General features: G+C 43.0%; 2 protein-coding genes across 4 annotated transcripts in view; one reads left to right on the forward strand and one right to left on the reverse strand.

The window, feature by feature from the left end:
* On the forward strand, positions 1-3,136 carry LOC128743039 (general vesicular transport factor p115). The gene is made up of 4 exons (XM_053839546.1): positions 1-199; positions 256-2,056; positions 2,138-2,322; positions 2,385-3,136. Exons 1-4 carry the CDS (start codon positions 122-124, stop codon positions 2,904-2,906), a joined length of 2,586 nt encoding a protein of 861 aa, XP_053695521.1. The 5' UTR covers positions 1-121; the 3' UTR covers positions 2,907-3,136.
* Positions 2,928-12,844, reverse strand: part of LOC128743041 (PIH1 domain-containing protein 1) — a 25,870-nt gene continuing 15,953 nt past the window's right edge. For all 3 annotated transcript variants that reach the window (XM_053839549.1, XM_053839550.1, XM_053839551.1), the window contains exons 4-6: positions 3,617-4,332; positions 3,415-3,558; positions 2,928-3,358 (exon numbers count right to left, since the gene is read on the reverse strand). In XM_053839549.1, the coding sequence (XP_053695524.1) occupies positions 3,323-3,358; positions 3,415-3,558; positions 3,617-4,332 (896 nt within the window). In that variant the 3' untranslated portion in view covers positions 2,928-3,322. The remainder of the gene's footprint in view (positions 3,359-3,414; positions 3,559-3,616; positions 4,333-12,844) is intronic.

The following is a 12,844-nucleotide window of genomic DNA, read 5'->3' on the forward strand; positions in this document are numbered from 1 at the left end:
AAAATATTGACGTGTAAGTTTTGCTGCTTATCGCTGGATCAGTAAATCGGTGTAAAACACGACAGCAGAAAATAAATAACTTTAATTACCGGGCCAATTTAAAGGGAAAACGTAACGGTTAATGAATTTCCTAAAAAGTGGTCTACAAACTGTGCTGGGCTCCCAAGAGCCTGGCACACTTCCGAGTGGTGCAGAGACGGTAAAATGGGTGTGAATTCTGCGTTAACATGGTGATAAATTTTGACCAATTTTTAGGTCGAGAGATTGGTCGAGCGAGTAAGTTCCTCGACGCTGCTAGAGGATCGTAGAGATGCCTGCCGAGCCTTGAAAGCATTGTCCAAAAAATTTCGGGTTGAGGTTGGAGCCCAAGGAATGCCCGTGCTTCTTCAAGTAATGGAAATGGACCGTGCGGATGCCGAAATTATTGGTTATTGCTTGGACACTTTGTGTCACGTCACTTCACCTGAACAGTTCGACGAAGAGGCTGATAACCCGGCAATCACCGTAAATATCGGAGAGCAATTCACTGAAATGTTTATTAAAACGAGCGACAACGTTGGTTTGGTACTAAACTGTTTGGAAGAGTATGATTTTCGCGTACGATGGTCGTCTATTAAGTTACTGACCAGTCTATTGGCGAACCGACCGAAGGAGATCCAAGAAATTGTACTAGTCAGTCCTATGGGAGTATCGAAGCTGATGGACCTTCTGATCGACAGTCGAGAAGTTATCCGGAACGATGCTCTTTTGTTGTTATTTAAACTAACAAAAGGAAATGCCAATATACAAAAAATAGTGGCGTTTGAAAACGCATTTGACCGATTATTCGACGTTATAAAAGAAGAAGGCTGTACCGATGGAGGAATTATTGTTGAAGACTGCTTGCTTCTGATGCTAAACTTGCTTAAGAACAACCCAAGCAATCAACAGTTTTTCAAAGAAGGCTCCTATATACAACGTTTAGCACCCATGTTCGTTATACCACCGGAGCAGGAGGAAGTCGGAATGACACCACAGAAGGTTTCCAATTTACTATGCATGCTACAGATTGTAAGGTCGCTTGTTAGTCCAATCAACTCACAGCATGTCATATCTTCCTGCCAAAAAGCAATGAGAAGCTCAGGACTATTGGAAGGGCTTTGTAACATCTTGATGGGTAGCGGAATATCACCGGATATTCTCACGGAAACTATCAGCACTGTTGCAGAAGTGATCCGAGGTGATATCAATAATCAAGAGTATTTTAACTCGGTTTTGGCTCCAAGCAACCCTCCTAGACCTGCATTGATTGTTTTACTAATGTCAATGGTCAACGAGAAGCAGCCCCTTCCGTTGCGAACTGCCGTGCTTTATTGTTTTCAAAGTTTTTTGTATAAAAATGAACCAGGTCAGAATGCCCTTATTCAGACATTGCTCCCAACAACCGCACAAGTATCTTCCTTGACATCCGGGCAGCTTCTATTGGGTGGTTTGTTTAGTACCGATCCGTTGTCTAACTGGTTTTCAGCGGTAACTCTGTCACATGCACTACTCGAAAATCCGACCCAAAAAGAACAACTCCTTCGTGTTCTGTTGGCCACCCTAGGTGTTAATACGCCCGTTCCACTATTGCAACAATGCACTCAACTGCTACAGCAGGCCAGCAGTAAATTCCAAAGTAAAGTTGCTCTTCTCATGCTGTTGTCGATTTGGCTAAGTCACTGCCAAATGGCCGTTAAAACATTCCTCTCCCTGTCAGGAAGTGTAGCATACCTGATCGCACAGATCTCTGCCAACGAACATGACGACAACGAGTATTTGATTCAGGGTCTGTGCGCGTTCCTAATGGGAATTTGTATTCAATTTAATGACAGTTCCGTTCCTGGCAGTAAGCGCGAAGATCTGTGCCAGCTGCTGATTAAACGGATCGGTTTGGAAACATTTGGAACCAAATTAGGTGAAGTGTCCAAGCACGAGAGTTACAGTCGGTCAGCGAAGCATCCACAAATTACAATACACTCCAGTTCCGATTTGCTGCTCGATTACGAATTTTGTAAATTGTTCAAAGCGCTGGAATGTAAGTATCTAGCTACATTGAATGATTCCTTTCATAAACTATATTTTATTGGGTTGCATAACATCGCTTCAAATCTTTCAGCTATTATAACAAAAACTGTTAATGGGTACGGAAACGGCACTGAGAACATCACAGAACTCACACTAAGTCAGGAAGCGTCTGGGCTGGTCGGCCAATACAAAGATATTATCCGAGATCAGGACAGCCGCTTGCAGCAATTGCAAGAGCGACTTAAGCAAATGGAAATTGAATCGACACAATTGAAGGTATAAAAATCGATATAAACGAAATATAATAGTAGATATATTGAATTTCATATATTTTTCAGGCACAACTTGACCAAGCGCAAAACACTAACTCACAACTTTCGGATCAAAATATCCTTTTGAAGGCCCAACTTCAAGCTGCTTCCGATTTGCAGAAAACTCAGCAACATCAATCACCATTTCACTTGCTGTCTACTCAAGGAGAAAACACGAGTCACCAGCAGATGGAAGCGCTAGAAGCGCAATTGGCAGCAGTTACTCTTCAGAACCAGGAGCACCAATCGAGAGCTGGCTACTACGAAACCGAAAACCAACGGCTACGGAATGAACTGGAAATCTTAAAGCAACGGACAAACGAAGCAGAAACGTCTGCCCAAGAAAGTAAAACCGATTTGGAAAACTTGCGAAAAGATCAAGAGGACCTCATGGAATTGATGACCGATCAGGAAAACAAGATCAGAATGTATCGAAAACAACTAAAAAGTTTAGGCTGCAAAGTAGACGATGATAGCGACGATGAAGACGAAGATATTCAGCTCCAGAACGGGCTGACTGTAGATGGAAATATCGGACTACAACAGTAATCATGACTGGAACATGGCAGAACACCAAGCAATGTATTTGTAGTCTATGAATTATAAAACTCTTGCGTACCATGGAAATCTGTAATTACCTTGCTGGGCTTGAAGTAATGAAGTAACTTTAGGCTATACCTAGACTCTCGGCTGGAAGCAAGTTGCCTTTACGTACTATACCACATGTATATCCACTTAAGGAAATAAAATATGTATTGCAATAGTTGAATCCTGTGGTTTTCTGTATCTTTCCTCGAGCATTTTCAGAGTATTTTTATCTGTATAGCCTGCAGGTAATTGCTGCGACTTCCATTCTTGTATTTTATAGAAGTAGAATATGTAGTTTCGATACAGAATTGCACTTACATACGGAGCACTGAATTATCAATGATTTCACAATCAGTTGATGTGTAAAAATTGTGAAATCATTTTGCCAAAACTGGCATAACCACATTCAGCATCTGCAAACAAAAATAATCAATCATTGGTACAAAACATGTTGTCAACAGGGTCTTACTCTGGTTTCCAAATTGAAATTAGCACTGACTTTACTAGAATTAATTGGATAGTCAACGAACACGTCCAACAAGTAGCCTTTCTTTCTAGCCTCCAAAAGAATACGGTCTTCACCGATGTCGAGTGTTATTTCCTTGCTTGATGTCTAAAAGTTGAACAAAAAAAATTAACGAAAGGAATTAAATAGTTTCAAACCCACTTACACATTTCGGCAAATAAAACTCGCCCATCAAAACTCTCGCTTTGCCAATAGCCGGTTCCTTGAATAATCGACAATCGGGTCTTTTACAAGAAGCTTGAGAGATAGCCACCTTGGTTGGATCCGGGACGTACTCGTCTTTGCCGGACAATTTATTTTTCTCGTCTTTCATCGTTTTCATCGTACCAGCATCAATTTCCTCGATTAGCCTCTTGGTCGGTTTTTGGCTATGCGATGAGCGAGGATTGCTTAGCTCCTCTATTTTACGTAGGTCATCCTCCGTAGGGTTCCGATAGCTCTCGTAAACAGATTTCACGTCGCGATTTTCAATGTGGTGCATAATTAGTTTGTCGATGCACTTTTTGTTTTTGAGCACTCGAAAGTTTGTATCGTCTAAAGTGATATTGTACTTCGAACTAAGTCCCTCGAATACAATCGTAATCATAAAATCGCGCATCAATCCGGGTGTTTCGATTCTTTTGAAGAATTTGCAATTGACGGCAATGTCACAGACCTGACACTGTTTGGCGGAGTTATCTGTTATCTGCCGTGGCTGAGTAATGCTCATGGGTATCTTGAACGAACCCGGAGCTCCATCGTTTAGAATATTCAACAGCTGTTCTTCCGTAATATCTTCCGGTGCCGGAATCCCATCGGTTTGACATATATTGATGAAAAATTTCTCCTGGGAATCTTTTACGAATGCCTTTAGACAGAAACCTGGAAGAAAAATATGATGAATGAAAAGGGGTCATATTAGGTATTAGAACATTGTCCAGTGGCTTTTTAAAAAAGTGCATTGTCATCTATGTATATAAGTCACCTAATTAATATAGGTACTGCTGTTGTTATCACTTCCCAAGGGGGTCGATACTGTTATCTAAGTTTTACAGTTCACTCTTATCATCACAGAACGTTGGAAGCCTCTCATTGTAGCATCACCGTGTTAAGTAGCAATAAACGAAATGATTTTCAAATAATCTCCATATATATTAGTTTCGACTGTTACTATCATGACCAGGATTATAATCATGTGACCTGAAGATGCGTTGCTGTAAAGCTAGCAGAAAAACTACGCTTATTCTTATGAATTATGTCTGAGAAGTTATACCATACAATTACAGGGTGGCAGCTCAATTTGTGATTTCTAATTTCTAATTTTTTCCCAATTTCCCTAGTCGATTTTTGAAAAATTCTTGGCTTTTTAATATAGCCCAAAATAAGCTACAAGAATGAAAAATACAAGTTTTATGTGTCAAATATTATACTGGAAAATTTTCCGGGTTGTTTATTCACTTTTTGCTGGATATGAAAGAGTAAAGATATAAATTTATATTTGCTACACTGATAAGGCTTGAAATAATCCGTTTAATTGCAAGTCATGTAAGGAGAATCATTCTGTAACTTGAATTAAAAGCTTTCTATATAATATTGTGAAATTCAGGATTGCGGAATGTGGCTGCAGAATATTTCACAGATTCAGCAAGGCACGTTGGCTCAATTGGCAAGGAAAGCTAGCCGCCAGTAGTTCCAAATACTGTAATTAATGATGAAATAAAAATGGATAAACAATAAAAACGATCGTTGCCAGATTCCAAACACGGCGAAGAGCAGGATTTTGCTTGCCATCAACGCCATACGTCAAGCTAGAGAGAGCTGAGGTCTTATAAACGGCACAAGAAAGCCAGCGTCAACTATCTAGTTGAGGAATGAGAAAGGGTTACTACCAATAGGAATATCCACTTTTTGTAGCAATTTTTTGCCGCCTTAGTGGTGTTAGCACCAATGCGAGGACATCGCTCACGGGTTCACTGATCGACCGTGCAGACAAGCTTAACCGTTGAACTGAACACTTAAACAACTCTTTCGAGTCTCAAATATCGCAGACCATCAAAATCAGCTGCGCGTGACGTCCAAAGTACGTCGCATCGACCGTGACAACTCCGAGGCGCCGTCGTTAGTTGAAACTGAAGCAGCACTCCAATATATGAAGTCTTGCAGAGCACCAGAAATAGTCTGCAGATGCCGAGATGCTGATTGCTTACCCAGTATAGTCACCGCAAATATTGCATCAGCTCTTCAGCAATATCTGGGAAACTGTGATAATTCCAGTAGACTGGATGCAAGGCGTCTAAGTAAAAGTCACCAAGAAAGGGAGCCTGAATCTGAATGTGGAAACTAAGACTCTGTATCACCTTTAAAATACTCTGAAAGGTGATTCTTCAACGAATCCAGGAGAAAATCGGCGCTAATCTCTAGTAGTATTCTTATGGATTTCCTTCCGGCCGATCATATGTGGATCAGATCATGACACTCAGTATAACATTGGAGCAAATCATTAAAATTCAGAGCTGAAAACATCTGGGACGCATTAAGGCATAGAGGAGTTCCTGAGAAGCTAGTCTATCTCATCGTCGCTCGGTTTCGTGCAAAGTGCTGCACGGCGGCCTTCTGTCGGACCTTACGTCGTTGTTAACGAAATTTTAATTAAAGCCATTGATAGTAACGCTAACCGAGGATTACCCGGAACCCTTTGACAATGGAGCAATCAAATGACCTCGATCTGGCCGACATTTTTTTGCTCTCCCAATGACAATATATGCAGAGAAAACTTGATGGTGTCTGTGACAACTCTAAGGCAGCGGGTATCATAGTAAATGTTGCAAAGACTAAATCAGTTGGAGTGGACAGTAACGATCCCTTCAATTTCACAATAGAATTTGAGGAGGTAACAGATTTTCAATATCTTGGTAGCCAGATAACCCCAGACGTTGGTAGCAAGACTGTTACAGTTACACGAAACAGGATGGCCAATGGTGACTTTTTGTATCTTTGAAATGTTTGGCTCTCAAACCAAATCACTTTACCGACCCTAAAACGTGTTGCGCAACAGACAACGGCAGGTCTTCGTTACTGGATACATTAGCAGGGCTTGGTGGCCTCACACTTGCATTTTTTATTCGGAATTCGATGGTTGATATCACCAGTGCCAGATAGAAACAGATATTTGAAAGCGTAGCGTTGCAGATTCTGTAGAAGTGCTTGTTTGTAGATTTAATTTACTTCCAAATTTTTGCTTCTATTGCCAATCGCAATTCTATAGTTTCGCCGGTAGATTTGAACTACCTCAAAATCCAGTTAAAGGCTACCAACTTGCCAGTGCCAAGTGCAGAGATTATAGTCTCTCTGTAGCGCCAAGACCAGAAACCTTTGCTGCGAATAGAATGAGAAACTGAAATGGTTGTTCCTAATCTTCATCAAAACAAATTGTGTTTCTCAAACTGAATTGCAAATGATACCAATGCGCGTGTAACATTTTCCGTGAGACAAGCAATATTAGGGAAATTCGATGTTCCATTTGTGTGCTACTTTCTTAGACAAACATAAACATTGTAACCGATACGATACAATCTTTTTTGTAAACAGGCCAAAAGAATTACTTGCAGAGCATGAAATGGGGAAGACAAATGAGAAAAAAACATAGCTGTAGCCATTCCAAGCCTGCAATAGTGTTCTCAAAACTGCAGTTTTGGGCAGACGGCTGAGCCACACGGCCTTGTTAGTAGTGCAAAGCCACAGCGTGATATTATGGCGCCCTTGGCGGAAACCCAATTTGCCGCCCCCTCGTTTCCTACATCAGTGTTCCTTCCAAAAATGCTCCGACGCCCAGGTGGCTTTACAGCGGTTCACTGGAATCTTCGCTATGACTAGAGTAAATGCTCCGTTTGAGCTTCGCCCAAAAATTTTCTATTGGTCGCAGTTGGAGCATGTGGCGAGAGTTGATGATCATCGTACGTTGTACGCTCATCTTTAGCCGGTTCATCTACTCTTGTGATCTCTTGGCACGATAGGCCAAACCCTGGTCCGATCAAAAAACCACATCCTTTACGCGATACTTCTTGATGAAGGTGGCAACTTCCGGTAGGTACTTCATACTGTATCTTCGTATCTCTTCGTACACCGTAAACCCGAACGATACAAAAGCGGCTTGAACATTGTTTTCGTGCTGATCATCAGCCGCAGAAGGATCTACTTCGGCAACTTGGCACGGAAGATATACTTGACATCATCGCTTACCTTCTTAGTAAGGAACGTAAAATACTCGGTCCTCTGCCATTGGTTGCCGTCCAGCGTCAAGTAGTTTTCATTGCCCATCATAATCACGTCTTCACCAACACCACCTTCAGTCCTTTCTCTGGGCGATTGTCCGCTACTCAAATACAGCTTCGACTGACGCTTCCGTATAAAAATGTCCATTTTGGCCAACTACTTCTTCACCGTTTAACCGGTTGCTCCAAGTTCCCGGCTCAAGGCGCGTAACGGTAAGACCAGCTTGGTCTAGGTCTTCGTATTCAGCTTCTGCTGCTCGACATTTCTGGAGGATTTGTCGGAGAGTAAAAATTTGAGCCGTAGTGACAGGGGCTCCCATAAAACCTACCCGAATTCTCTTGCTATTGGGGATAGACGACGCAAGAAAATCTGAGAAATCACCTTGTAGGCGGCGTCAACCAGCGTAGTTCCGGTACTTTCTCCTCCTCCCAAATTCTTGAAATTATCCAGTAAAGAGCCATTGCTAGTGGTTCTTGACCATTCTTGTAGAGTTCTGCCGGGAGTCGGTCCTTTCCGGCGGCGCTATTACTTTTCAGCAGACCGATTTCTCGCCGGATGCCTTCGAGATCGGGAGCCGACATGCTGTTGTCGTTTGTAGGCACTCATAGGTTAACTTCCGTTGGGTCTCTTTCTGCAATATCGCCGTTGAGGTGCTCATGAAAGAACTGTTTCCACCTGTCGCCCACCTCGCGCTCGTTTGTGATTAGATCCCCTCCTACGTGCCTACACATGTAAGGATAGGTGTGTAGCCCTTGCGAGCTTGGTTCACCTTCTCATAAAACTTATTGCGCCGGTGTTAGTCCGGAATAATTATTCCAGCTCCTCACGATCTCTGTTTTCCTTCTGGCGCTTTTTCCTCCTCATGATCGTGGTCAACTCATACCACGCTAGTCTATACTTTGCCAAATTCTCTATCGTGAATATGCTTAGATAGTATTTCCAATTTCCAATATATCACCTCTGTTTTCTAACTCCTATCTCTACCTCCACGAGGTGCCGGCTGGGGTACGGTAGCCAAAGTTGCGCACCTGGTGGTACGCAACTTTGGTTGTCGTATGCAGACAGAGAAGGTGGAACACTCGCCGTGTGGTTTCCGGCTACCTAATCATGCAGTTCGGCGCAGGATTTTCGGAGGGCGCGGCTGCGGGATGTGAGCACACCGGGAGAGAGTTATTTTCTCAGCTGGCTTAGCACAGAGAGAGAGAGACTCTTAATCGGTCTGTTTTACACAATCTGCACTTACGCCCTTTGGCGGTTGGTGCCGAATTGTACGTTTGGGCAAAAATTGAGCCACGGGACCTGATCCTGCCGGGAGTCGGCAAATTAGGTGCCCCTAAGTCAAGGTCTACCTCCGTGCCGATGACTGAATGGCTGGAGGGGTGAAAACATGCCAGTCGCGAACGGAGTGCTTTGGGCATCTTGCCCCTACTGTGCCATGCGGGGCTCTGGTACGGTCGATCTTTGTTGTCCCTTGCGTTTCGTGGGAACAGCATAGTAGTCCTGCCCAATTTCCCTTATGGGTTTTACGCCAAGTGCGTTCTGGCCAACTTAATTGGCTTCGCTTACAATTTGCTGTCTGATCTGTGTTGGAGATTGTTTGTGCATATACTGCGCTAGTCAAATAGTTAGAGTCGCACAAATAAATCTTCAACACAAACGGGCAGCAAATTTGTATTTATGCGAAAAACTTTTTAATGGCTCTGTCACTATCGCATTGGTTCAGGAGCCATATTTTCGCAAGGGGTACTTTCATTCGACGGATATTGGAAACCAGAACTTTGCTGTTTTCAGCAAAACTGGTATGACAAATCCTCGTTTGATGCCCAGGGCATGCATATTGTTGCATAGGTCAATAAGTGCATGCCTTATCTCTGAGTTGACTACTCGAGATATTTGTGCAGTCACAGTAGAACTCGTCGTGGATGATGTCCATAGGCGCTATGTCTACTGTTCTGCATACTTACCACACGATGAACCGTCTCCCAGCGACGAGTTCAGAAATGTGGTGAGATACTGCCAATCTAATGGGCTTCCGCTCATTGTAGGCAGTGATGCCAATGCCCATCACATCATTTGGGGCAGCTCGGATATCAATCTGAGAGGCTCTGATTTGATGGAATATTTGAGTAGTACCAACCTTGGAATACTCAACATTGGCAATTGTCCAACTTTCATACGAGCTGGTAGAGAGGAAGTGTTAGATATAACACTCTGCTCTAACAGGATCAGTCATGAGTTGGCACAATGGCATGTTTCAAATGAGACACCAATATCTGATCATTGCTTTATATATTTTGATCATTTGGGTGTCTCCTTGAACGCTGCAACATTTCGCAATCCGAGATTTTCTGACTGGGAACTCTTTGAGGAGGAACTGGCGACGAAATTTCAAGGATTCGAACCGACGATTGAGTCATCGATCGACTTGGATGTGGCTGTAGGTGTCACAACATCTTTTATTGCGGAAGCTTTTGAAGTAGCTTGCCCGCTAAAAACTATTAAAACGACTAGAGGAACACCGTGGTGGAACTCTCATCTCGCGGAACTAAAGAAACGATGCAGGAGAGCCTGGAATAGACGTCGGAGGGATGGCGTGGAGCCTTTTAAGCAGGCCCGGAAAGCCTATGCAAAGGCTCTACGATCTTCAGCACGCACGAGCTGGCACAGGTTCTGTAGCAACGTTTCCAGTTTCGGCGAGGCAAGTCGACTTAATAAAATACTGTCAAAATCGAAAGATTATCAGGTTAATAACATTCGAAGTTCGAACGGTGAATACTGTTCGAATGACAATGAAATCCTGGAATGTCTCTTTTATAGTCACTTTCCGGGCTGTGTGGAACCTGAAGTTCGAAACGATCCAGAAATCGTTTTAGGTGGCTTAGACTCATGGGCTTTTGCTCGGAGACTTATCACAACTGAAGCGATTGAGTGGGCCGTGAACAGCTTCTCTCCATACAAATCTCCCGGAACAGATGGAATATACCCTATTCTACTGCAAAAAGGATTCAAGTACTTCAAACACATTCTGAGAAGGATGTTTGTGTGTAGTATTGCTATTGGGTACATCCCAACTCAATGGCGTGAAATAACCATTAAGTTTATTCCTAAAGGTGGACGCGCGACATACGAGCAAGCAAAAAGTTTTAGACCAATCAGTCTAACGTCTTTCTTGCTTAAATCACTTGAGCGGATTGTTGATCACCACATCCGCGAAACAAGCTTAGTAGAAGTTCCTCTTCATTCAGCACAGCATGCTTATCAAAGTGGCAAGTCTACAACCACTTTATTACATGATGTGGTGGATAAAATTGAGGTTGCTTTTTCACAAAAGGAATCTTGCTTAGGAACTTTTTTGGATATTGAAGGCGCGTTTGATAACGTATCTTTCGCTTCCATTTTGGAGGCTGCTCGTTATCATAATGTGCCTTCAATAATCATAAAGTGGATAGAACAAATGCTTAGTAACCGATTGCTTTTTTCGTCCTTACGGCAAGCAAGCATTTGGAAGAAAAGTGTTTGTGGATGTCCACAAGGTGGCGTTCTCTCGCCTCTTTTATGGAACCTTGTGGCGGACGGCCTATTGAGGAAACTCAATGGTCTAGGCTATCCGTCATACGGTTTTGCGGATGACTATCTCATCCTAGTAGTTGGAAAGTGCATAAGCACATTATTTGACTTAATGCAGCAGGCACTACGTGTCGTAGAAACGTGGTGCCGAGAAACTGCACTTTCGGTAAATCCGAGCAAAACATCTATCGTCTTATTTTCAAGACGTAGAAATACCAATGGAGCTCGCGCTCTGCGCTTTTACGATTCGGATGTTGATGTTGTGAACGAAGTGAAGTACGTGGGGTTGATTCTCAACTCCAAGCTTGACTGGTCCACAAATATTGATTTCCGAATTAAAAAAGCGTGCATGGCCTTTGGGCAATGTAGACGAGCAATTGGCAACTCTTGGGGGCTTAAACCCAAATACATACACTGGTTATACACGGTCGTTGTCAGACCAATACTGGCGTATGGTTGTCTTGTATGGTGGCAGAGAGGGGAAGTTGTGACTGTCCAGACAAAGCTAAACCATCTTCAAAGGATGTGTTTAATGGCAATGTCTGGTGCATTTACTACAACTCCTACTGCCGCCCTAGAAGCTATTTTCAATATTAAACCTCTACACTTCCACCTGAAGCAAGAGGCACTAATATGTGCTTATCGACTACACGCGACTGGCCTTTGGCAGTCTGTGGACGGTTCCACTGGTCATACTCGATTGTGGTCGCAAATTGTTGCTGAGGACAAGTTTGCCCTTGCTCCTAGCGATGTAACGCTCATGCGTACTTTCCCGTATAGGACTTTCTCAAGTGACTTTCCTCCTAGAGAGGATTGGATGTCAGGCTACATGGAAAGGAAAATTTCCGACTATGTGGTCTGTTATACCGATGGTTCCTTGTACGAAGGTCGCGCGGGTGCTGGTGTTTACTGCCGTGAGCTGGAATTGGAGGAATCCTATTCGTTGGGTAGTTACTGCACCGTTTTTCAAGCTGAAATCTTTGCAATTATGTGCGGAGCTCAGTTTGCACTTCAGAAAGAACTGATAGGCAAGATTATCTACTTCTGTTCTGACAGTCAAGCCGCTATAAAAGCCCTTTGTGCGGCTAATTCTAAATCTAAAACAGTCATCGCCTGCCACACCCAATTAGAAGAACTAAGCATTCTAAATGCCGTTCATCTGGTTTGGGTTCCTGGCCATTCTGGTATAACCGGAAATGAATGGGCTGATGAACTAGCAAGATCTGGAGCAGAAAAGTCGGTTTTCGGACCGGAACCTGCTTTACCAATTGCGGCATGTTGGATAAAACAAAAGATTCGATCTTGGTTTTCATCTGAACATGTACGTTATTGGGAAAATCTTGAAACTTGTCGTCAAACGAAAAGTTTCATTGTTAAGCCTTGTGAGAAGGTTGCGAAATTTCTTTTGCAACACTCAAAGGTAAATTGCAGTATTCTTGTCAGATCACTGACTGGTCACTGCAGACTAAATTATCATATGGCTACGATTCAGCGAGCTGAATCGTTTCATTGTAATTTATGTGAATCCGACTACGGTACACCATATCACGTAATT

Source organism: Sabethes cyaneus, chromosome 3 (assembly GCF_943734655.1).
Source record: "Sabethes cyaneus chromosome 3, idSabCyanKW18_F2, whole genome shotgun sequence".
NCBI lineage: Eukaryota > Metazoa > Arthropoda > Insecta > Diptera > Culicidae > Sabethes > Sabethes cyaneus.